The following is a 23,544-nucleotide window of genomic DNA, read 5'->3' as shown; positions in this document are numbered from 1 at the left end:
AATAAACCCCTTGTCACCTGCAGCCTCCACGTGCCGCGATGTCTTTGGGGGGGACAGGACACCCCAGCCCCTGCCCAGGGCGTCCCTGTCCCAAGCGGCGCACACGTAGACACCCACAGGGCAGGGGGACCGGGGGGGAACCCGCTTTAGCCGCTTCCCCAGAGCCGCGGTGCCGGTGCTGGAGGGCTGGGGGCCCTCTGGGACGTGCCAAGCACCGCCGCGGCTATCCCCACGCCAAGGTGGACATGGTGACAGACCCACCCTGTGGGTCAAGGACCCCCAACAACCCCCTTTGTACCCACACCCTCCCTGCGCTGTGATGTCTTTTGAGGGGACAGGACGCACCAGTGACTCTCCAGTGGGTCACTCCCCACAGCAGGCACACGCAGACACCCAGGAGCTGGGGGGGATTCTAGGTAAATCTTTATGCTGCTGTGGGGCAGGGGGCTGAGTTTCGGGGGGCTGCGACTCCGTAGCTCCGGGAACCAGCGGAAGCTTCCCCTGTGTTCAAAAGGCACCAATTTCAGTTTGCGTTTCGGTTACAGCTGGTCCGGTAGCAAAACCCGAGACGTGAGAACACACACGTCAGACCCTTTCTGCCCCCAGCCTTCCTGTCACCCCTTACCCCCTGGGCACCCTTATCCACTGCCCCTGGTGCACAGGGGGACAGCACATCCCATCCCTCCCCTGCTGCTCCCCAACATGGGCTGCCCTACTGCGAGGAGTAGCTTCCACACAACTGAAATGTGCTGGAGACCACTCGGGAGCCCTCCCAAGAGGGGAGCAGCCACAGCATCACCCCACATTGCCAGGCACAGCCCTGTCTCAATTCAACAGGGATCCTGCCTCCCAGCTCAGAACACCCACCAGTTTTGTACAGAGAGAGGATACTGGGGAGGGAATGGGCACGGGCACAAATCCACCTCCCAGCTCTCATCCACGCCAAGGTGGATGCTGGGAACGGGCATCAGTGTGGGTGGGGGGCTCCAGCACCCTGCAGGCATCGCCTGCTTCAGCAAGAAAGCCAGTGAAATAAAATAACAGTGAATATTTTATTGAACATTGTTTTAATACCATATCAAAACACCTTGACTAATGAAGGAAGCTCCCCCCAAGCTCTGAACTCTTAGTTTTTTTCCCCCATTTTTTTTTTAATATATAAATACAGAAAGGTTTCCCGCGGGGGCACGGCCACCGGCAGGGGAGGTCTCACCAACGAAAACGCGCCCGCCGCGCCAGGAGGGGACGGGGATGGGCTGGGAGGGGTCACTGCCATGAAACGACTCCATCTTGGCACCTCCAGCAAAGCCACCCCCGTGGCCAGGGGTGTCCAGGAGTCCATTGGGGGCCTTCCCCCAAACCCTCCTCGAAAGGGTTCGACTCAAAGGTGATGGAAAGAAAGGGGGGGGGCAGTTTTGGCAAGAGGAGCCCGGCGGGGGGGCGGCAGGAGGGGGCGGCGGGGATGCTGCGGCTCTCCAGTCTCTGAGTGGTTATAGCTGAGTTAAAGAGTGACCAGTCTGTAAACATCACCGGGGCAGGGAAGCTCAAATCGAAGAACACGCCAGTCAACACGAAGCTTCAGTTGTGGTTGTTGTTTTTTGGTGTTTTTTTTTTTTTTTGTCGATTTTCTCTTTTTTTTCTTCTTTTTTTTCCTTTTTTTTTCTTTTTTTTTTTTCTCGTTGTAAACACTTGAAAGACGGACCCCTGCGGCTCGGCAGGGGGGAGCAGTGGCCCCGCTCCCGGCGTGGGGCAGAGTCCCCGTCTCACGCAGCTGGGGCCAGGGTGGAGATCTCCAAAAGGGAGACGGGAGAGAGGAGAAAATTCCCGTTTAGTCAGTGCAAAAAAACGGAGCAGAGCCCCCGGGCAAGTCCGGGTGGGAGGTGGGGGGGTTGCCGGTGAGAAATGCCACGTGCTCCGTTTGGCCGGCTGTCCCCCGGCAGCTTTCCCCTTCGTTTCGGGGAGAAAAGCCAAACATCATGGCAGGGTTTTGGCCGAGGACATTCCCGGGGCCTCCCTGGCGGGCAGAGCTCTCCTGGTGACCAGTGGCTGTGGAGGGGAGAGCAGGTCGCTCTGCTTTTCTCACACTGTCTTCTCCTGGATGTTCTTTTTTTTTTTAAATCTTTTAAATTAAAAAAAAACAAAAAACAAAAAACCAAAAAAAACCCAAACAACAAAACAAATAAAAATAATAAAATAAAATTAAAAAAATTCGCCGTTGTCCCAAGTGGATTCAAGTTTCTGGGTTTTATTTTTGTCTTCTTGAGGAATTTAAAGTCAGCCCAAAACTCCAGGCGGGGTGGGGGGGACGGGGAGAGGAGGTACAGCAGGTATAGCAAGGTGCCCTGCAAAGGCAGAGAGAGACGATCCCAGGTGAGGAGCAGGAGCCACGGCCACCACACCCCACCCTCCTGGCCCAGGATTCAAACCCAGCATGAGTAAACTACATTCAAACAGCCCGCCGCAGGCTCACCTTAGAGAGAAGTCAGCAAGCACGCCCGGCGGGTCAATCAGAAGGATGCTCCGGGCAAGATCTGTTCACTTCAAACCACGAGTCTATACAGCTGGAGAGAGGAGAGCGCATCACCACCATGCGGCTGAGCCTCGGGATGTCCCCCTCTGTCCCCCTGCCACCCGCCTGGCTGCGTCCCCTCACACATGGCAGTACCTTTTGTGATAAATGCAGAGGCAGGGCAGCCTGGCTATCGTGTCCCCCTGCAGCAGCTCCTCCAGGCAGATCACGCACTCGCCGGCGTCCTTGGTCAGCACGTCATCTGGGAGGGGAGGAGAGGGCAGCGGTGACACACAGTCCAACGCGGCGTCCCCCTTCCCAGGATGGAGAGGAGCCCACGGCCACCTCTGCGGAGGCAGCTGGGATGGGGCAGCCGATCGGCAGCAGCGCCAGCAAATGCTGGCAGCAGGCTCAGGTGGAGGCACAGTGGGGAGATGGGGCTGGGGCGGCTGCAGCGAACACACGCCTTGCCCCTGGCTTCCAAAAACGCACCCCTGAAGAGGGGTAAGCGTCACTCTGCGTGAGCGGTCAGGAGAGAGGATGGGAGATGCAGGAGCTTGCAGAACAGTGCTCAGCCCAGTAAGCCTCACAGCCAGCGAGGATGGAAGGAAGGCAACGACCCTTTAGAGGGGCGGCCCAGGAGGACACATGTCCCCTGCCCTAGCCAGGCAGGACGCCCAGCGAGGACGGCTCCCTCTGGTACGGCACACCATGGTGAACAACACGGGGAAGGGGCTGTGTTTGTTACAAAGGGTCCCGCGGCAAAAGCAGTGGGGTTGAGCCATACTGGAGGAGCAGAGCGGAGCAGGGACCGTGAGTTGCACTGGTCTGCTGGAGCACAGCCCTCCTGGCAAGCCCAGCCGAGCCGCCTGCCCGTGCAGCCTGCAGCAAGCGTCTCTCCAGCCTGCCCGGAGCCATCCCAAGCCGGCAGGACGCCGTGTCCCCCGCACAGCTGGCCGCCGGCCCTTACCGTTGTAGGAGAGGCGAGGTTTGCTCAGACACATGATAAAGTGCATTTCCATCTCGTCAGAAGCCACAGATTTGGAGCAAATGGGGCACTTGAAACCTGGAGGGAGAGCGGAGAGATGAGCCCTTAGCGAGGGGAGGAGGAGAAGAGCCCATCCCGCATCCTGGGGTGTCCCCGAGGCCATGGCAGGGCACGGCAGCGGGCAGCCCCTCACCTGCCGCCTGCATGGTGGCACACACCCCACGCAGCACCCGCCGGACACGCACTCATCCTCTGCCGGCCGCCAGCAGTGCTGGTGCGGGGGACAGCCACCGGACGGGGGACAGTCGCCCAAGCCGGTGCACCGGTCTTCCCGTGCCCGCCGCGCAGAGGGCACAGAGAGTGTGCCAAGGCAGAGCACACGTGGCCATCAGCTGCTGCCAGGCCTTAAAGGGCGAGGAGCAGCCCGGGGCACACAGCTCCCTGCGGCTGGCAACTGCAGGGGCACGTCCCCGTTCCAGGACAGTGCTGTCCCTGCTGCCGTAGCTCAGCCCCGCACAGCTGAGCCAGAAAAGCTGCAATGAAGGAGGTTTTTCTGTAGGGCCGCAGCAGAGGACGGGCAGGCTGGAGCCACAAGCCCAAATTGCTGCTTTCTCCAGCTTTTTGCAGGAGTGAGGTGGGTGCTAGCCCCTCCAATGCCAGCCAGCAGTCCCAGGAGCAGGGGGACCCCGCAGGCTGACGTCCCAGCTTGACCTTGGTCCTGCCTTGCCACCCGGACCTGCCTGGTGACTTGGACTCTTGGATGAAGCTGGCTGTGATGTCCAGATCTGCTCCGCATCCTTGCTTGGGCATGAGGATGAGGCCTGGCTGGTGCCAGGGTATCACACTGGTGCCACCACCTGCTCGAGCCATGCAGACCACCATGGCATCATCCCCAGCGCCACCGAGTGAGACTGCCCCAAACTCAGGTTTCCAAGCCCCAAACTCCTGGGGATCCAATCCCCAACCAGCCCTGCGGGTCACCCCACCGGGACTCCCTGCCCTCCCACCACAGCCAGCTCGAGGCCGTGCAGTTTGTCACCGCCCAGCACAGCGGGGCTCAAGCCAATGCAGCCAAACATGTGCGTGCCACCACCACCACCATGGGTTTGCACCAGAATATCTAGCAATTCCCTGCCTGCAGAGAGGGAGAGGGTAATTTAAGGACCTGTCTTCTAAAAGCAGATCAGGTTTGACTGCAGTGCCGCTTAAGAGCTTTCTTCATATATATGCAAAGCCTGCTCAGGAAAGAAGAGAAAAGGAACATACGCAAATTATCTAAGGATGAATCAGGTTCTTGTTTGCCACCACGTGGACATGGCGAGGGCATATTTTTTGCTTCTTGGAAGGGAGAAAGTGCGGGTGGCTTTAATGGGAGGCAGCTCAGACCTTTGCCATGCAAACAGCCAGGATAACTGCTCAACACCTGAGCACCTTCTCATTAGCAGCGGTGATAACTAGAGATTACTTCCCAGCTCCCTGGATGAAAGCATAGGACAGGGATGCCCACTCCTGCCCCTCCGGAGGGCGGTTATTTCCCAGGAGGGCACAGCAAGCACAAGCATCATGGATTGTGGGGGACTGGCTCTAAGGGGACATGCTAAAACAAGGAGCCCTCGTACCCAGGGGCCCCTCCAGCGGAGTGCCAGGCTGGCCCGCAGCGTGCCGCCGCAGTGACACATCCCTGCCCCAGCCGGGCTGTGCCGCGGGGTCTCCGCTGCGAGTCTGGCCCTGTTTGCAGCAAGCCCCAGCTGAAAGGGCAGCGCCAGCAGCCGGAGCCTCGCAGGCAGCAGCACCAATCTGCCTTCTCCTCTCCAGCCTAATTTTACTCCTGACCGATTTATACCTTGTGGCAGCAGTGCCCATTAGCTGAAATAGTTGGGTTTTTTCTCCTCCCAAGTGTTTACCCGCCTGGTGTATTTATAGAGCAGGCTCAGATAGCCTCCCAGCCTGCCTTCTGCAAGACCAAACTAGCCTCCCCTTGCAAGACACCTTCCCCGTCCCCCAGCTCCCCTGGCAGCCTGCCTGCCCCTGTCCCTGGCTGAACTGATCCTGCTTGAATGTGGATGGTCTGCCAGCACCGCGGGCGCCGGTCCCTACCGGGGAAGCTCTGGGGACCAGTTTCCAGCAGGGAGCCCCTGGCACGGGGCAGTTGTGAAGGGCTCCCTTTGGAAAAGGTGTTTTGGCTGCAAATGCGGTGTGAGGGCAAGCCATTTGCAGAGGTTAAGTACCGTCCCCGGTGCATTGCACGGGAAGACCTTGTCTCCTCTGTTCCCCCCTTTTTCTGTGCCAATGTGTTATTTTAAACAGCTGCCCCAGATCTGCTGGCTCCAGCAGCACCCAAAGGGATCCTATGAGACATGCAACCGGGGCAAAGGGAGAGGGCCCCGGATGAGACCGCCCAGCCCGCAGCTGCCGGGGCACGAACGCCGGCTGCCAGCAAAGCAGCAGAAGCCAGAGAAAGAGCAGGGCCCTTTGCAGGCTCCGGTGAGTGGCTGTTGCCACATCTCCAGGCCTCTTTGCTAGCTGGGGTAGTTTTCGCACGTTTATAAATAGCCAGCACAAACACCCGTCACGCTCCTCAGTGCTCCCTGGGCAGCTGGCTGGGGGACGGGGACCCCCAGTGCTGCCGCAGCCCCGTGGCAAGGACACGGGGGACGTTGCTCAGACAGAGGGGCCCGGGCTCAAACCCCAGCACGTGCGCGGCATGCTCCAGCCACAGATGCTGGCTGCCACGCGGGTCCGGGGGCTGAGCCAAGCGCAGAGGCACACACGCTTTCCTGGCTCTGCATTTCGTAAGATGGAAGGGGGGAAAAAATACAAAATTATGAAAATGCAATTGCATAAATTCCTGGGTCTGAGCGGGAGTGAGGAGCCAGCGTGGAAAGGCCCCCGGGGTGGGGGTCGCCCTGCACCCCAGCTGTCGGCACAAATACTTGGCATTGCAAGAGCAGCTGCTGGCATCCCCCTCCACGGCAGGCGCCGGGAGCCGTAGGGAGCCCACCACCAGCAGGAAAGGGGAGGCAGAGAAGGGGGTCAGGCTCCCTCGCCCCTTCTCCGGGTGACCTGTGGGGGAAGGTGGTGGATGGAAAACCACTGAAGCCAGGGGACAGCCAGCACCCGACAGTGGCAGGCGCGAAGCCCAGTGTCTCGGAGCATCCCTCTGCGGTTCAGGCAGGCGCTGGGGCCCAGAGCCGGTTCCGCACATGAAAGGGCCGCTCCCCACACGGCCAGCCCCCTCCGGGCCATGGTATTTTCCACGTTCCCCGAAATCCCCGTTAATTTATCCTGCCTAAGCTGCCAGCCCGAGCGACACAGGAGATTACATTTTGACAGCTGCTCATGGAAAATTCAGCTCCCTCCCTCCTCCTCAAGCCCTTTCCGCCCTCCTCCCACATGCCTAAAAAAAAAATGAGAGAGAGGAAGGGCCCAGCTATTCCTCCTCGCCTGGGCCTCCCACGCCCACAGGGAGGCTTGGGGGATGCTCCGGGGAAAGGCCATGGACCCTTCCTCCCTCCCACGCGCCTGGGGCAGCTGGCAATGCTCCTGCCTGCGGTGTGTTAAACCTGAAGCTGCCACCATCTCCGCAAGCAGAGATGTGCAGGCAGGCACTCTTGCCAGGAGCAAGCGAGGAAGAGGAGGGTGCTGTGGGAAGCAGGCTGGCCCAGAAAGGCAGGTTCAGATCCAGACCTGGACTCTTGTATCCTGCAGGAGAGTTTGAGAAAGCCAAGGGCTTTCCAGGGCCGTGAGACACACATTGCCAGGTGATCTCATCTCTCCGATGGCTTGGTCTAGAAACTGGGAGCAAGCAGAGCTGGTGCTCTCCAGGGGCTACTGCCTTCCGAGTATTTTTAGGAGGGTTACATGGTTAATTTTAGAGAGCTGGGCAAAGCAGAGCTGGGAACCTCGGAAAACCTCCACCAGGTCCTATGCTAACTGAAAAAGCCGTTACAGTGCCGAAACCACCACCACACAGGCTGCTGGGGCTTTGGTGGTGGCGGGAGGGTCAAGACACATTTCCAACCCATCAGTAAAGATCTCAAACACAGCTGCTTCTGAAGCTGGGATAGGAAATTCCCATCACTTGTGCCTACAGGTGACGACCACACCAACCCGCACGGCTTGGGGAAGCCGCTGAGCACTACAGTGGGGTCAACCACACCACATCCTGCTCTCCTCGGGGACGGGTGGGACAGTGTCCATGGGAGCTGCGACTCCGTCCCTGGCCTCAGGGGAAGGCACACACCATGTCTGCCTTCACTCACCAAACCCTCCACTAGCTTGGTGTGACTCCAGATGGACCACTTACAGGCTACGGTGCCACCAGGAGACACAGCATTGCCCCAGTGGTAGGAAACCCTGGTTCTATTGCTAGCAGATGGCCGAAGCACGGTGAGCAGCAGCTTCACCACTGTGCAGCACCTCCAGCAACAGGAGGAAGATGCTGGTGGGGGATGATGTCCCCTGAAGGCAGGGGGAAGCAGCAGCCCAGGCGCAAGTGAGCGAGTGCAACCTCAGCAACCCGCCCCATAGTGAGTAGCATTCATCGAAGGGATCCCCAGCTGCCCAGGACCCTGCTACTGCAGCGGGATAAACCAGGAGCCCTGCGTGCCCGAGTGGCTACACAAACTCCCCAAAACACTCCCACCCCAGGAGGTCCCTCCCCTGGTTCCCAGCCACCTCACGGGACACCCTGATCACCAGGGAGCTCAGGGGAAAGCCCCAGGCTGCCTAATGTCCACAGGAGATCTGGAAATCTCAGCTGCACAGCCCATCTCCATGTCTCCAGAGAGCATCCTGGGCCTCTGGCCAAAGGAGCTGGCTTACACCAGGTGAGGGTGCAGCCGAGTGCAAGATAAATGCAAGGAATATTTGGTCCAAGCACACAGCTGAAGCAGAGTCCTGGTGCCTCCTCCTTGCTGAGCAAATCCTGAACATCCCACCTCCTCCCACAGCTTCCCTGACATCGCCAGCTGAACCAGCACCAGGTGGAAGCTGGAAGACATGGATCATCTTTAAAAAACCAAACCACTAGTGCTTGAAGTGGAGGGCAAGACAGAAAGACCATGTATATGGGCCCAGTTGGTCAGTCTGAAGCAGAAACATGTGGGGTTGAGTAAGGAGAAAGGATGCCATGTCCTCCACTTCCCTTACCGCCCGTGGGCTCCAATGCAGCCCCAGAAGGGAAGGGATCACACAGGAGTTGTCCTCCTTGCCAGTTGAGTGAAGGAAATCTGCAGAGCCAAGATATTCAGACCTTATATCCCCTGGAAAATAAATCCCTTACTGACTTAAAGCAGCCTTGTTGTTGGAAAGTGATGATTGCAGGACAGCACACTGGAGATGGCATATGGGGCGCACAGAGCACATCTCCAGCACTTGGGCATCACAGGGACCTGGTAGCTGAGGACCTCCACGGATGTCCTCTTCCAAGAGCATCACCTACTGTGGAAGCGACGTTCTGGTGGCCTCTGAGCGATGCAGTCAGCGATGCCACCTCGCACCGGGGCCAGGAGGCAGCTCGCAGCTGCACCAAGGACCCGTCCCATCAAGGACCATGCTCCCTCTGCCAGCAAAGTGCTTGCATTGAGTGCCTGAAGGCCGGGGTGCCCAGCAGGATCAGGCCCAAACCCCCTTCCCCTTGCAGGAGGAAACGGCATCAGCTGCAGGGGCAGATGCAGGAGCTGGAGCCCGACAGAGCCCCGCTGCCTGCTACCCGGGCAGGACACAAGGCGCCGGGTGAACGCCGTGAAGGTGGTTGGCTATTGTGCAGCACAAGGGCTGACACGAGCAGGGACACGTAGGCAGGAAGGAGTAAAGCACTTAAGCAGCCTCATTTACCGGCTCCAAAAAAGGGCCATATGAAAGTCCCTCCTCCCGAGTCAAGGCTGCAGGGAGGTGGGGAAAGGGTGGAAACAAGACATCCCACCTTCCTGGGGGCGGAAGGGAGGCAGGGCTGGGGGATGCCAGCGGGCCAGCCCCAGAGGACGAGCCAGGCAGCGGGGACGTGGCTGAGCCGGGAAGTCCCTGGATGGCAGCTCTTGGCGAGAAACCCAACGGTGCAGGTTGCTGCCTCAGCAAAGGGACAGTTCTGCTCCATCCCCAACCCATCCCACCATTTCCTTGCTGATCAAGCCCCTTCAGATGGCTGAGCCAGAAGAAAACAAACTCTTGTAACGTGAAGCAGAACCCCAAAAAGAAGCCACTCCTGTGCAATGTCTAAGAAAAGCTGTCCCTGGTTCACGGTGGCTCCTGGCAAAGCCCCCACGCCGCAAGTGTTTGCTGGTTGGCCACACACCAGCCAAGGGGTGGCAGGGACATGCCACGGACCACAAAGCTGGCCAAGGCCAGCGCTGCTGTAACGCTCAAGGCAGCGGGTTTTAGAAATGCCTCTGCCCGCTCCCACCCAACTCAAGCCGTGAAGAGGAGATGCGGCAGCAAGGAAAAGGCATTGGTGCTCCAGATGTGATGTGGGGAAGCCACTAGGACCAGAGGGATGCAGGAGGGACTGGGTGGCATCACGTCGCAGCAGCCCAGGGCTGGCTTGCTGCAAGCCGGGAGGCAGAGATATTTTTTTTTAGCCAGCTGGTTTCTTACGGGGGCGGTGGGGGAGGACAGGAAGAAGCAGAACAGATTACAATACTGGGTCTGAGGGAAGCCGGAGAGTTGGGAAAGGGCAGGAGACATGAGAGAGGGAACCCCACAAGGACATTTGCTCCAGAGCACCCAAAGCCATCAAGCCTCAGCAGACAGACACACCAATGCCCTACAAGACACCTCCAGCACAGCCCGCGGACACTGAGAAGCAGGAAGGCGAAGATGCCTGGCTATATGGTCACAGGATGTCCAGAGCCACCCTCCTTGCACACATATCCTCAGGGAAGACCTGACAGCCTCTGCACCCCAAGCATCCCCCCCTGCTTGTTGCTGTTTGAGTATTGCCCTTTTCACAGCTGCAATTGCAATTTTTGAACAAAAATACCTATGCTGCAGGTAAAGAGCATCTCCCTCCTATAGCCCAGGCTATACTGCAGGATCAGTTCCCCCAGATCTGGATGACAAAGGCAACCTCCTGGAGTCACCCTACCTTCCAGCTAGTCCTAGTTTACTGCAGAAACACTCCTCCAGCTGCTGGGAATAGGCTTCATAAGGAAGGCGTGTAGCCCAAAGCTAATTTCAGCATCTCGGAGAACAACAAAGTTAAGCAGAGGGGTCCTGGGCGACAGCCCAGTGAAGGCATTAACACCTTAGACTCCTGCCATTGGGCTGCAGGGCTTGAATTTACTGAGTTACAAGCTCATTCAGGGCTCCCACTAGTCGCAAAACCAGCCTGGGGCCATCTCATCGTGCAGAAGAGCTGCAGGGATGCCCCAGAGCTGTCTCCCCACCCCTCAAGGGATGCTTAGGGTTTCAAATTCACTGCCCAGAGAGGAGAGGGATCCTGCAGGCATGCCTGGGAATTTCCAAAGGGTTTGCCTGTGTGCCTGCTTTTTATCTCCTGAATATTTCTGGCACGAAGGAGGAAGCCCAACCGCAAGCCCTGCTGCAGGCAGCAATCATCCGCAAGATGCACGGAGCCAACAGGGCAACGGAGGGGTCCCAGTGCCGAAATGAAGGAGCGCAGGGGATCCTCCAGCAGCACAGCAGGACACAGTGACTCGGAAATTGGAGCAGAAAGGGAGAGAGTTGGATGTTTCAGCTCAGCAGGGGCTGGGAGGGAGCAGCGAGGCAACGTCACGCGGGGACTGGCGGGGTGAGTCACTTCTGACTAAGCCATCCGCTGGGGAGGCACCCACGGAGTCCCCACCGCCGGGCTCCAGCCGCTGCCGAGCTGCCAGAGGAACTCCCGCTTTCGGAAAGGCTTAAGCGCAAAAGCCTGACCTGAGCCACTCCCAAAGGCAACCAGATCTGACCCCGTGGGGTGAAGCAGCAGCTCCCTGGCTACCTCCCTCCTGACCCCCGGGATTTTCCAAAGCAGAAAACTCCTGCCTTGATGCTGCTGAGGCTCTGTCACACCTCAGCTGATCTCGCTGGGAGGATGAAGGGACACTCCAGAGACACATGATGACATGCCCTGGCTTTGCAATGCTGGCAGAGGGAGCAGAGCCCACCACTGATCTCGCCCACGTACCTGCTCCTCCCGGGAAGCAATCCCATCCGGCTCCTGGGATGGCTCCTCCCTGGGCATCCCACGGCTGCACCGCACAAACGGAGTGGTGGAGAGTCTGCCCAGGCTATGGGACACACCATGTAGGTGGCAGGAGTTACTGGGGGTACGAGCCCCCCAGCCCCTGGGGTGTGTGGGAAGGACTGCTTTTCAGGGTAGAGAAGGGGCAATTTTTATGTATTGGGCAGCAAACAGAGCATGAAAGGCACACGGAGCTACGCCCACAGGCAGTGCGTGGCTGTGAAATGCTTACGGCCAGTTAGCACTGGTTGTTTCTGCAGGAAGAAAGACACCGTCGGAAAAAAAACCCTAGGGAGAAGCACACTGCAGAGCAAGCCCTAACCTCACCTGCCCCGAGCTCCTTGCACGGTATGAAGAAATGCACAGCAGAGAGCATCTCCCTGCTCCCCAGGAGGGTCCGCAGCTGCCAAGGGATGCCCAGTGAACACCCCAGGCTACACAGACAGCAGGAAGGGAAAAAGCAGGGTGCAGACCTGAAGGATGATCACCCGCCTCTGCTGTGCATGGTGTGGGAGGGGAGGGATGCTCGACAGCACTGAGCTGCCCAGCCAGAGGCTGGGGATTTGGGAGATACCCCTGTGCCAGGAATGGGGCCACACCACACGACTCGCTCTCGCTCCGGAGCAGTCCTGCCCCATGCACTTCCCGGCTGCCTTTGCAGCATGGAGGTGGCTGGCAGACAGAGCCGGCTTTCTGCAGCTCCAGGAGCTGAACCTCTGAAACACAAAGCACAACGCCTCAGAGGAACGAACCCCTCGGCGAGCGGCAGGGTCTGCCCACGCCGGATCCTGCTAGCGGAGGCAGGAGGGGCTGCACACTGTGCCACAGGCAGGAACAACCCTGCCTGGCTGCCCAACCCTCTCTGCTCCTGCCTCCCCTTCACTTCAACACATGCCACCCTTGAACATGGGAAGAGCCAAGCTGTCTCATGGCCAGCGACCGCTGGGAGGAAGAGGGGGATAGTGGGGCTGCAGATGATAAAAATCCCAGCTGTGGGATTTCAAGCTCTCTCTTCCCCAGGAGAAAGGAAAAACACCAAGGCAACACCCAGAGGAGCACAGCATATCCCCACTTCCAGAGTCTTGGGAAGCAGAGTCCCCCTGTGAAACACTCACCCAGGACACCCCCAGGACCAGCTGCAGGGTGCTGTCTGCTTCATACCTGCATATGGGGAGCAAAGAAATCAAAGGTGTCTATAACCACCCTCAGATGGGTAAGATCCAGGCAAAGAGCAGACTTCAAGGGCTATGAAATCAACATTGCGATAAATAAGTGGATGGACAATAGCCTCAAAGCAGCAAGATCCAGGTGGGAATAACCTGAAATGCCGAGGCAGCTCAGGCAGGGTGCTCAGCCTCACCCCATCCTGCTCAGCACCAGCTTAATAGAAGGCTGGCCCCAAAACTGACCTTAACCCATACTGACCTGCAGATGGTAATTTAAGCCATCTGGCTAGAGATGAACCCCTCTGCATTCTCCCCAGCTACAGACGTACAGGCCTTGGACAGACGGATGGATGGATTGAAAGGTGGATCTAATTCCCCTGCAGCACTTCCGACAAAATGCAGCTCCATTGCCTTGTAGGGAGAGCTCCCAAATGAATTACTGCAATTACCCTGGCTGCAGGAGAAACTGCGGGTTTTCCCTTGCTGGCGACAAAGACTTCTGCAAAAAACAATCCCCAAAATGCCCACCACACCAAGCTGTAATGCAATCATCTGGGATGCACAGAGGGGAGCCTCCAACACCACCCTCGGGCCGCTGAGCCGTGATCAGAGAAACACACAGCCATGGCAAAAGCCGAGGGGAGAACGAAGCCAGCCGCCTTTCAAGGCAGCAACAGGCGAAGAGGCACAGAGGACATGGAAACACCTTAACACCAGCAGCCCCGGCCCAAGAGGAAACAAAATGCTAGGCAGGGATGCGGGACATGGGGAGCATCACTTGGTTCTCCTGCCTGACTGCTGCTTTCCTTCTCTTGCGTTGCAGGCAGCTGGCCTCTAAAAATACTCGCTGTTGTCACGCCGTCCTGCCTGCTAGGGCCAGGAAACAGCTCTGAGCAGCTTTCAGTTCAGTTCTTCATCCGTGTTGTCATGCCTCCCTCGCCAGGGCCTGTCCCAGACCCGTTTCTGTGCCTGGTAGGTGACAGTCTCTCAGGAACTGTGGCCATAACCTGACACAGCCTCAACGAGCTGAGGGCGCTTGCTGGGAATATACAGCCCTGGGAAATTTCTGCTAGCGTTGCTAAAACTAGCAAAAGGGTAAATGTTTCCACTGCATCTCTCTGCTCCTCTACAAAGCGCCACAAGACCATTGCACTAGGCGCACGGTCTCGTTTCCGCACCGCTGATGGGAGGCCCACAGCTGCACGAGCATGCATGAGCGCAGAGAGCCAGGAATTTCCCGAGCTAATTCAGCCCGCGCCCTCCCGAGCAGCACGACACCGCAGCTGTCCCAAGGGCTGACCTGCTGCCGACACCGGCCAGCGCAGCTCGGCTCCACGAGGAGGGAGAGGAGAAAGGAGTCAGCTCCACCTCGGAGGTGTGCTGCAGCCTCTCCAATGGTGAGGCACCATCCCTCCTGGCAAAATACAGCTTGTACCAAACACCTCCAGCTGCCCATAGACCCGCCACCAGGGCCTGGGGAAGGACGACGCCAGCGCTGAGCGATGCATCTGCTCAAGCTCAGCCGGTCGTATGTGGCACAAACCCGGCTGTGCGCAGGCGCGGGGACCATGGCGGGGAGCACCGACAGACTGAGCCCCATGCCAGCAGCACAGAGATCAGCCGCGAGGACCTGCCTGCTAGCTCCCCAGCTCTCCCTGCCACCCTCCTCAAACCCCAGGCTGTGCGCGACCCACAGCGGGCTGGAAAGCTAAACCACACCAAGAAAAAAGCAGCCCCAGCTGCAGGCACTCCCCTCCCCTGCCCACAGCCCGGCAGGGCAGGAAACCCGCCGGCAGCCGGGCTCTGCCCACGGGAAACGCTGTGCAGCAGCAGGAGAAGAGGCCCCAGGCCAGCAGGGCTTCCTGCAGCTGCACCTCCCGATGGTCTCCCACCAGAAAGCACCGAGCAAAAGCGTTTGGTCAAGCAGTGCCCGCAAGGGACAGCAGGAGCATCCATGGGGGCAGACCCAAGCCCCCAATGGGTTTGCCTGCATTTGAAAGCTGCCCGGTGGGACTGGGACTCTAAGGCCCAACTTTAACCACTCCTGCTGTATCTGAAATAAAAAATGGGTCTCCTTCTACAGAGAGAGGCTTCTTGTACCCCAATGCACAGCCATGCCAGAGCAGGTGGTTAAAACACTCTGCATCAGGGCCCACTGCTTTACAGCATCACTCGGCTGCTCGTGTAAGTCACTTGCAAGCCCTTGTGGTTTCAGCTTTCAAGGGAACGAGGAGAAAGGCAGCTCACGTTTACTCAAACCCAAGTATTCGGCACATCTGGGGTTTTGGCGTACCAGCACCAGAGGCAACGAGACGCACCTCGTGGTTGCCCACCAGCCGGTCGGGGTGCCACGGGACTGGTTCCTGCAGAGGGAATTCATTCAGACAAAGAGCTCTTTGCTGCCTGTCTGATTTGTCACACAGGAGATTACACTGGAAAAAAAAAAATCTCACCCCCCCTCCCCAAAGTGGGTTTTTCTCCCTCCCTGCATTTCTCTTGAAATTAATTTTCAGCATTTAGCAGCATTTTCCCATGACTCTCCGCGGTTCCCTTGGCTGGGCGCCAGCCCTGGTACCGCTCTTCCACCAAAGATGTCTGCATCTGATTGATCCTCCGGCCAGCGAACGAGAAAGAGAGAAAGAGAGAGGAAAGGAGCCCTAATAGCACATTAATAAATAAGAGAAGTCTTTACGGTTATTCCAGTCACTGGAACAAACATCTCAGCAAAACAAACCAGCATGGGATAAACTTACGTCACGGGCCGGGAAGACAATCCTGGCTGGGAAGTGGGTCAGCCCAGGGAACACGAGAGCATCCTTCTCAGCATCTCTGGAGCGTACGTGTGTGCGGAAGGGGAGAGGGCGCCCAGCTCCCCTGCGCCCATTTATGCACAGGTTTAGAGAGGTTCGAGCCCAGCCAAGCCAGTTAGCACACACAGCAATTAGTGCCTCGCTCCTGGGCAAGGCGGCCGAGAGACTTCAGAGGGCACCGGAGCGGCAAGGCAGCGCGGTGAAAGCCTGCGCTAGCTCTCACTGCGGAGACCGAAGATAACCGCCGCCGCTGGCTTCTCACGCACAACGCCAACGTTGGCACGCTTAAACTTCATCTCCAGGCTGTGGGTCTGGTACCCATTAAAGCTGCCTTTGAGTCTCCCATCTTCTGGTATTCGGTGCTTCGTTCTTCCAAGGCAGCTGCTGCCTCTTCCCCTGGCCCCGGGCATGTGCTGTCCTGTGGCCAGCTTGGAGAAGGCAGAAGTGGACAAGCAACCCCTCCAGACCTGGCAACGGCTGAATCTCTCTGGCCTAGGGAGCCTTCAGGACCGCTCCTGCGCTGCTTCCCAAATGATATGCAGGCCTGGCAACGCTGTGGGTGCCCGACCCAGCTGCCAGGCAGTCACCAGCACCAAACCCACAAAAAGATGGCTTGAGGATGGTCTCCTTTGGAAGTTTCCACTGACAAAAATAGATTCACAATGGCAAATTCCTGCAGACCTTGGGGTGCCCTTCCCCAGGCCTAGCCCCTGTAGAGGGGGGAGGGAAGCACATATGATGTCTGCGTGTTGAAAAGTTGGTGGCAGGAAAGTCAGGGCTGAAAGTGGACTCCCTCCAGCAGCTCGCTGACTAGCCAGCTAGAATTAAGCCTTCTGGTTTTGGTGTAGAGATTGCAATGGTAGGACTAGCTCAGGAGTGAAGATCACCAAGGACCGGCAAGAAAAGGCTCAGGACTTGAAGGTGTCGGAGCACAGAAAGGGTACACCACAGACCTGCTTCTTCCCCCGCTCGGCAGAGACCGGGGCTGCGCGACGCAGGGGTTCACCCACACCTTCAGCTCGCCTTCCAACAAGCGATCCCTATTTCACTTCCCTTCCTCCAGAGCCAGATCAAAGAGCGCTTCCAGCTTGTTTCACTCTCTAATGCTGCCTGGAGGAGGACCCAGCCCAGCACCCTGGCTGCCATCTCCACGCCAGACACCCATCTGCCTCAGCCTGGGCCCTCCTGCTCCGGACAAGGCATTGCTGAGAACGAAGCAGCTCACTTGGCAAAGGAGACCTCCCAACCTTGCTGCTGCCAGCATCCAGGACAAACAGCTTGTTTGTCAGCGCACGGAAAGCCTGCAACATTCCTGATGGCTCTGCACAGAAGGATGAGCTAGGCATTTCCTTGGGCTAGCCAGCAGACAGGGAGATATGGATTTATTGGAGCTTCAAACCCTCAAGGGCTTTGGGTGATGGGGGGGATTTCTAGATAAACTTTAAGCTACTTATAGCCTCTGCAAACTCCCCAAGATCCTCTGATGAAGATGAATAACACGAGTGATGCTAAGAGAACCACACAAAGCTGGAGACATGCAGCGTTAAACTACACATCTCCTTTTTCTCCCTTCTTCCCACTAGTCTTGGCTTTGCCGAGAAGACCTAATGGTGACGAAGCTACAGGGACAAGGTCAAGTGCTACAAGCAAATTCCAAAGTTGCAAAAGATGTTTTGTCATCTTCCACCAGCGTAGGCCAGGAAGTGGATCTCAGAAACCCTGGGCAGACAGGGAAATCCCAGAGCAGTTTCAGCTGGAGCAGTTATGTTGCTTGTGTGGATGGAGGATACACCTGGGAAAATCCCCCTCAGGAAACGGGATCCACTTACCCAGAGAGATGCTGTCCCCTCGGAGGGAGGGACAAGCTCCACCACAAAGGTCAGAGCCCCTCGTCCACCCCGTTTGAAAGATGCATTTAGGCTTTGCTATTCATAAGAGCAGCAGCTCTCCTCTCCTGGCCCTGGAAGGGCTAGAGGCCATCAGTACGTAACTGCTCCTGCCATCGCCGCACCCCGGCAGCCACGGCAGAGCCCGGAGGGATTCGGCAGTGGGCTCTTCTTGCCAACCGTCACAACACACAGCACCCTACAGCGATGCTGCAGCGCATGCTGGCCCTGGGGATGACTTCACGACGCTGCAGGACGTACTGGGCCTGGGGACCACTTCGCAACTTCCCTCTGCACAGGTTTCCCAGCGCAGCCCTCCTCTCTCCCTCCCTGGGCACGCCCGGCTCTTCTGTAGGCCTTCAACTGCAGAGAGGTGAAGGAGTGACACCAGCCAGGGAAAAGAGCTCAGCCCGCCCCAGCTCACTCCTCGGGATCCCTGCTGATGGGCCAGATGAGCCACGAAGCAGCCAGAGAGGTACACAAAAGCAGCAGCAGCATAGATAAAGGGAGCAGCGAGGCGCCAAGCCTATCTGCCTGCTCCCGTTATCGCGGACACGCTGCCGCAACGACAGCACCTTATCACCGGCATTGAGCCAGGCCTCCTCGCTGTCCCATGAGGTCCCTGCAGAGCACAGGTTGCACTTTGAGGCACCTAGCTCTTCCCCAAAACCCAAGTACTCCTGGAAGAGCAAGCCCATGGACACAACCTTCCCCACGTGCCAAGACTGGCACCATCCAGGTCTCCAGCCTGTGCAGAGGCAGGAGGAAAGGGGCAGGCGGGGCAAGGATCCACTCTCCACACCTGTCAGCCGCAGAGTTTGGAGGGCTCCTCTCCTCGCGGCAGTATAGCAACTCAGGTCGATCCCCAAGACCTCCGAGCACGCATCCTCCCGAGTGGGTTTGGTTCATTGGCAGGTCCCCTCATCCCCACCCTCAAGTCATCCTTCGCAAGGAGCAGTGACAGTCACACGCAGCAACGTCAAGGCTCCTCTCCATTTACTGGAGTGCTGCTGCTTCAGCACTTTCCAGTGGCTAATGGAGTGGCTCAGCACTGCAAGAGGAGTGGGTCGATGGGGAGGCAGGGGGGAAGAAGAGAGTAGCTCCTGACCGCCCTGCTGTAGGTTCACCAGCTGCAATGGGAGATTAGCACGGAATTTTAGCAATCTTGAGGTGGCTTACTTCCTCTTCCCCTCAGTCTCCAAATCTTCCATTAACCTCTTATGCTAAGAGGAAGAACACAAAAGTTTAATGAGCTCTGACAAGTTTTCAGAACAGTTTCTAAGCATCCTCCACTCCTTTTGCTATTAATTAGTGACAAGGAAGAACCACCGCCGAGAGAGGCTTCGGCACAGACTGAATGGCGCTCGTTGCTGCCCGCGCATGCTTCGGCACAGCTCAAACGCTCTCGGAGGGCCGCAAAAGAGGCACCAGAGAAACCCAGTTCTTGCAGCACTTCCCACAGCTCGTGCTGCAATCTTCCAAGGGCGCGGGGTTTAACTTCACAGCATTGCGCTAACTTGCATGAGCAGCCAGAAAAAGCTTAACTCCATTTTGCAGCTGGTTTATTTTTATGAACAGGTTTTTGCCTCTCAGCACCGCAGTTTGAGAACTATCATTTAATGTAACCGATACTCTCTGACTGACCATCTCTACGTACAGATTAGCTGCATGGTGTTTCGGTAACAAAACCCTCCTTGCTCCAGCACCAGCCTCAGCGGAAGGCCCCGTGGCACTCATTCGCACAGAGGCTTGCGGAATACCTGGAAGGATGCTGCACCTTCGTTTCCTTCTGTGTTTAAAAGCCAGGGCAGCAGCACAGTCTGCGCAAGGTCACAGAGCAAGAAAGTTTGGAGAAACACTCGGTCTCAACTCTGGCGCCACATGCCAGCCAGTCCTCTCCATCTGCCAGGGAGGACTGCAAGTGCCCAACTTATCCGGATCGATAGGAACAGGGCCTGGGGCGTTCTGCCACTGAGAACGCAATGTGAGACATACAGCTTCGATCTAACTGAGAAAAGCAGCCCCCGGAGACTGGGTAAAGGGGAAAAATCCCAACATGGAAGTAGGAAAATGAGCCTCATGAGCCTCGTTTTGCACTTTGTTCTTGTCCACTGGTTCAGTTTCAAGCCTTCCTGAAAATGAGGCATTGTCCCAAGGTGTATTATGAAATTCCCAGACCACGTCATGCAAGGAGAACATTTACAGCATTTGCAAGGGGGCCGGGCGGGAGAGAAATCCCAGACTATTCCAGGAAACCCAAGGAGACATCCCCGAAATGACTTCCCCTCTAGCCAGGAGGGGAAGGGAGGACCTCCCACCTCGCTCCCTGTACCCAGCCAAAACTAGGTCAGTGACACAGCCCTGCTCGCAGCCGGAGCTCCTCTCCAGACACCAGGACACACGGAAGGGTCCAACCGCAAGGGTTAGGATGGAGGCAACCTTGCCCCCTCCCTCAGCCTGACAGGTTTCCTGCAAGAGAGCCTAGCCGGCTCCCCAGCCTTACTAAAGAGGCAGGCAGTTCCTCCTCTGCTTCCTCCGCAATGGTGCCAGCTGGCTTGAATGAGAAAACCTGCTTCGGCCTCTCCCTGGCCCTTTATCAGACAAAACAAAGCAGAAAAATTCCCACACCTTGCTTTCAAAGGCTTCCTCTGCCCCTTTCCCAGTTTCTAAGGCATGGGAACCACCATACATGACTGGCAGCCCCCAAACACCTTCAAAAGCAGAGCTCAGCGTGGTCTTCAAAACCAAGGGCTGGAGCTACAGCACCCTCAGACCACTTTCCCCCAAGTCGAGGCGGGGGTGCCACATCCACTGCTTCGCAGCCCCGAGCCAAAACACCTCCCTTCTAGAAAGCCTCCTCTCCCCACAGCCCCTTCCTCCCTTGACCTTGACACAGATGCCAGCCCCAGTGCTCCCTCACCCACCCACCCACCCATCCATCCACCCACCCGTCCGCACCGGGGAGGGGACGGGGGTCCTTCCTTCAGGCTTGACACAAGGGGTCTCGACCAGCCAGCCAAGCCGGGGGGGCAGCCCCCCCTTTCCGGGTGAAGGGTGCCCACCACCGCCCCGGGGCCCGGGTAACCCGCCCGGGGAGGGGAAGCCGGGGGAAGGCTCCGGGGAGCCGCCACTCACCGCTGTGCGAGCTGAACCACCGCGGTGCGATGTGAAGGGGCAGCGCGTCGGCCAGCGAGGCCCTGGCGCCCAGGTACAGCATCCCGTCTCTATGGTGACCGCCTCCCGTCTCCTGGTAACCGTTGCCATGGGCGTACGTGGAGTCGGAGCCCGGACCGCCGCCGCCGCCGCCCGGGGCCCGCTCGGCCTCCCCCGCCGCCCGCGCCGCCGCCGCGTACAGCCCGAAGGGGACGGCTCCGGCCGCCGCGGGGTCCATGCCCATGCCGGCCACCGAGCTGACGGAGCGGCTGCGCAGCCCCATGGCGCCTCCGCCGCCGCCCGCCCGGTAATGGCCGAAGGGGGGCGGCCCCCCCCCGCCTCCTCCCGGCGGCGGCACGGCGCTGTCATCCGTCGACACCCCCGGGAAGGGGCCCCGCGAACGGGCCGCCGTGCTCTGCTTGCCCCCCATGTGGGTACCGCCGGGCCGGAGGGAGCCGAGCGACAGCCCCCCGCGGGGAACGGGGCCGCGCCGCCCCCGCCGCCGCCGCTGGGAGGCGAGAGGGGGCGGAAGGAAGCGGGGGGGCGCGGGGAGCTACGGGCGAAAACCCATCCCCGCCCCAGGCATCCTCCCCCCGCCGGGCCCGCAGGGGCGAGGGCGCCCCGAGTCCGCCGCCGCCGCCGCCGCCACCCCGGGCGGGGGCCGCCGAGGGCTCCGGGGCCGCGGGGGGGGGGGGGGGGGGGGGGGGACGGGACGGCGGGGGAAGGGGGGGTGGGGGTGGACGGCGGCCGGGTCGCTCCGCCCGCCTGGCTCCTGCCCGGGGCGCGGCCGGCAGCCGGGCGACGATCAGCTGCGGCCCATGGGGCGGCGGGGGGCGGCGGGGGCGGCGCTGCCCCGCTCCGCTGCGCTGCGCCGGGCACGGCCTCGCTGCCGGCCGCCGCCAGCCGCCTGGTGCTCGGCGCCGCGCCGGAGACAATAGAGGCCGGCAGCACGCATGCTCCCGCCCCCGGCCCCCCCGGCCCGCCGCCCTTAACCCCTGCGCTGCTGCCGGCCGCCGCGGCCCGGGCCTGCGCTCGCCGCCGCGGCCCGCGGGTCGCTGGGACGCCGCTCCCCGGGCGGGCGCTGCCCCGCGGAGCACGGGCCTCGACCCCCCCCCCCCCACACACACACACACACGCGGCCCGCTCCGCAAGGGCCTGCGGCAAGGCTGTAGCCGCCCGGAGGCCGCCGCAGCGAGCTCCTCCGGGGAGGCCGGGCCGACGCGGGCCCCGCTGCGCCGGGCGGGCCGGGAGGCCCCGCGGGCTCCCCGGGACACTCGGCCCCGGTGGGGCCGGGGGGGAGGGGGGGCGGGAGCGGGAGGGCAGGACTACATTTCCCAGCCGCCCCCGCGCGGCGCCCTCCTACTGTGCGCAGGCGCGCGGCCGCCGGCTCCTCCCCCGCCCCGCCGGCGTCGGGGGTTGCTGGGGCGGCCCAAGATGGCGGCGCGCTGGAGCAGCGAGAATGTGGTGGTGGAGTTCCGCGACGCCCAGGTCGGGGGGGGGGCGGGCTGCCGCCGCTGCTGCCGGGGGGCTGCCGCCCTGACCGGCCCTCGGGGGGGCCGCCCCGGCCGTGCCCGTGAGGAGCGGGAGGAGGACCCGGCCCGGGCGGGATCGGCGGCCCCGCGGGGCCTTTTGCCGGCTGTGGACGGGGCTGAGCCGGTCTCGGAGCCGTTTGCGCGGAGATAATGCCTCAATTCACGGGGCACTTTATTTCTAGTCTTAATTAGGCTTGGATTTTGCTTTTTAACTATATTGGTAGGCCTAGTAGAAGATATTGCCACTTCCCACGCATCTTTCCTCGTTTTTCCTCCGAGACCATCGTAGCTGCTTTCTAGGCCGCAATAAAAATTGTTGAGTGTTGCTCAATTAGCAGGAAGAGTGGGTTAGATTTTTTCATAAAGAGCTAAAGGTCAGGTTTTGTTTTTGAAGTTGCTGGTCACAGAGAGTTTGCGTACGTGCTTTCCTAGAAGCTGTTCTAAGAAACGTGTTTTTTTAAGATGTTGGCAGTTGCTTGACAAAGCTGGATGTGGTGGGTAAACTATGAACTACTTCGGCAAGAAACGCAGAAAGGTTAAAAAAAATAGTTCTGGAAACTCTCTCATCTTCTAGTTTGTCCTCTTGTGCTGGAGCAACGTCAGCTCGGCATTCACCATTGCGAACAGGGGCATTGAATCCTCTGTGCTACGCCCAGCCTGCCCTCTGTAAACTAACAAGGCTTTTTGCCTTTATACCTTAAAAGCTTTGTATTGGTTGTGTTTTCCTCCTGGAAGAAATGTTAAAGCAGCCTTGTCTGCTATTGAAGATTTGCGCTCAGGTAATGAGATATGAAGGTATGTCTTCCTAAATCACAGATTCAAATTGCATCTGGCTCAGGAGATACGTGGCCTCATGGTTTGATTGCTTATTCGTAATGACTGGTGTGTGGGAACAGAGAGGGGAGAGAACAGGTGTTTCCATCCTCTTCTGCAGCAGTTGGCTTCAATCTCGCTGTTGTGCAGGCGTATACCTTAATAGAGAGGTTAACCACTGGTGTTTTGGTCGCTTCGGTTTACTCTGGTGTGATCTTTCTAGAGCCATTCTGACCTGCCTGCTCTCTCGTATGAAACCAGAGAGCTTCAGTGGCTGGGGCTGCTAGACTACTGCTTCAAGTTAAACTCATTTATATATTCATGCTTGAGCTTTTTTTAGGAGTCTGCACGAACATTTTTGCAGATGGGAAACCTGAGCTTGAGAAATTGAAACACCTTGGCTGTAATCATCCCATACCAGGCTTGAGCTCTGCCTGTAGGCCACGCTGTCTCCAAAATCCCTACCCCAAAACCAACTTAATTGGAAACAAGAGTCAAAAGG

At 58.9% G+C, this 23,544-nt stretch overlaps 2 protein-coding genes across 5 annotated transcripts in view; one reads left to right on the top strand and one right to left on the bottom strand.

Annotated features, from left to right (window-relative positions):
- Positions 1 to 1,033: 1,033 nt before the first annotated feature.
- On the bottom strand, positions 1,034 to 21,351 carry ZNRF1 (zinc and ring finger 1). Its single transcript, XM_082320259.1, has 5 exons — positions 20,680 to 21,351; positions 3,480 to 3,575; positions 2,666 to 2,771; positions 2,471 to 2,561; positions 1,034 to 2,342 (listed from the first exon to the last, which is right to left on the bottom strand). Exons 1-4 carry the CDS (start codon positions 21,125 to 21,127, stop codon positions 2,504 to 2,506), a joined length of 708 nt encoding a protein of 235 aa, XP_082176385.1. The 5' UTR covers positions 21,128 to 21,351; the 3' UTR covers positions 1,034 to 2,342; positions 2,471 to 2,503.
- A 760-nt stretch (positions 21,352 to 22,111) lies between these two features.
- WDR59 (WD repeat domain 59) overlaps positions 22,112 to 23,544 on the top strand; it is a 49,764-nt gene continuing 48,331 nt past the window's right edge. For 3 of the 4 annotated variants that reach the window (XM_082320254.1, XM_082320255.1, XM_082320258.1), the window contains exon 1: positions 22,112 to 22,185. In XM_082320254.1, the coding sequence (XP_082176380.1) occupies positions 22,132 to 22,185 (54 nt within the window). In that variant the 5' untranslated portion in view covers positions 22,112 to 22,131. Of the gene's footprint in view, positions 22,186 to 22,256 lie in introns of those variants that run through there. The other variant, XM_082320256.1, reaches the window with a different exon arrangement.

The sequence above is a fragment of the Platalea leucorodia genome (genome assembly GCF_965183815.1).
Source record: "Platalea leucorodia genome assembly, chromosome: 8".
Classification (NCBI taxonomy): Eukaryota; Metazoa; Chordata; class Aves; order Pelecaniformes; family Threskiornithidae; genus Platalea; species Platalea leucorodia.
This window is presented reverse-complemented; position numbering and strand designations above follow the sequence as displayed.

What these genes read in the sequence shown, in the direction of transcription:
- ZNRF1 (XM_082320259.1), bottom strand. Translation starts at nt 21,127, where the DNA reads ATGGGGGGCAAGCAGAGCACGGCGGCCCGTTCGCGGGGCCCCTTCCCG. An exon ending in GTGGTTCAGCTCGCACAGCG is followed by an intron (nt 3,576 to 20,679) that starts GTGAGTGGCGGC and finishes CTCTCCCTCCAG; the next exon opens with GTTTCAAGTGCCCCATTTGC. An exon ending in ACCTCGCCTCTCCTACAACG is followed by an intron (nt 2,772 to 3,479) that starts GTAAGGGCCGGC and finishes CTCCCCTCCCAG; the next exon opens with ATGACGTGCTGACCAAGGAC.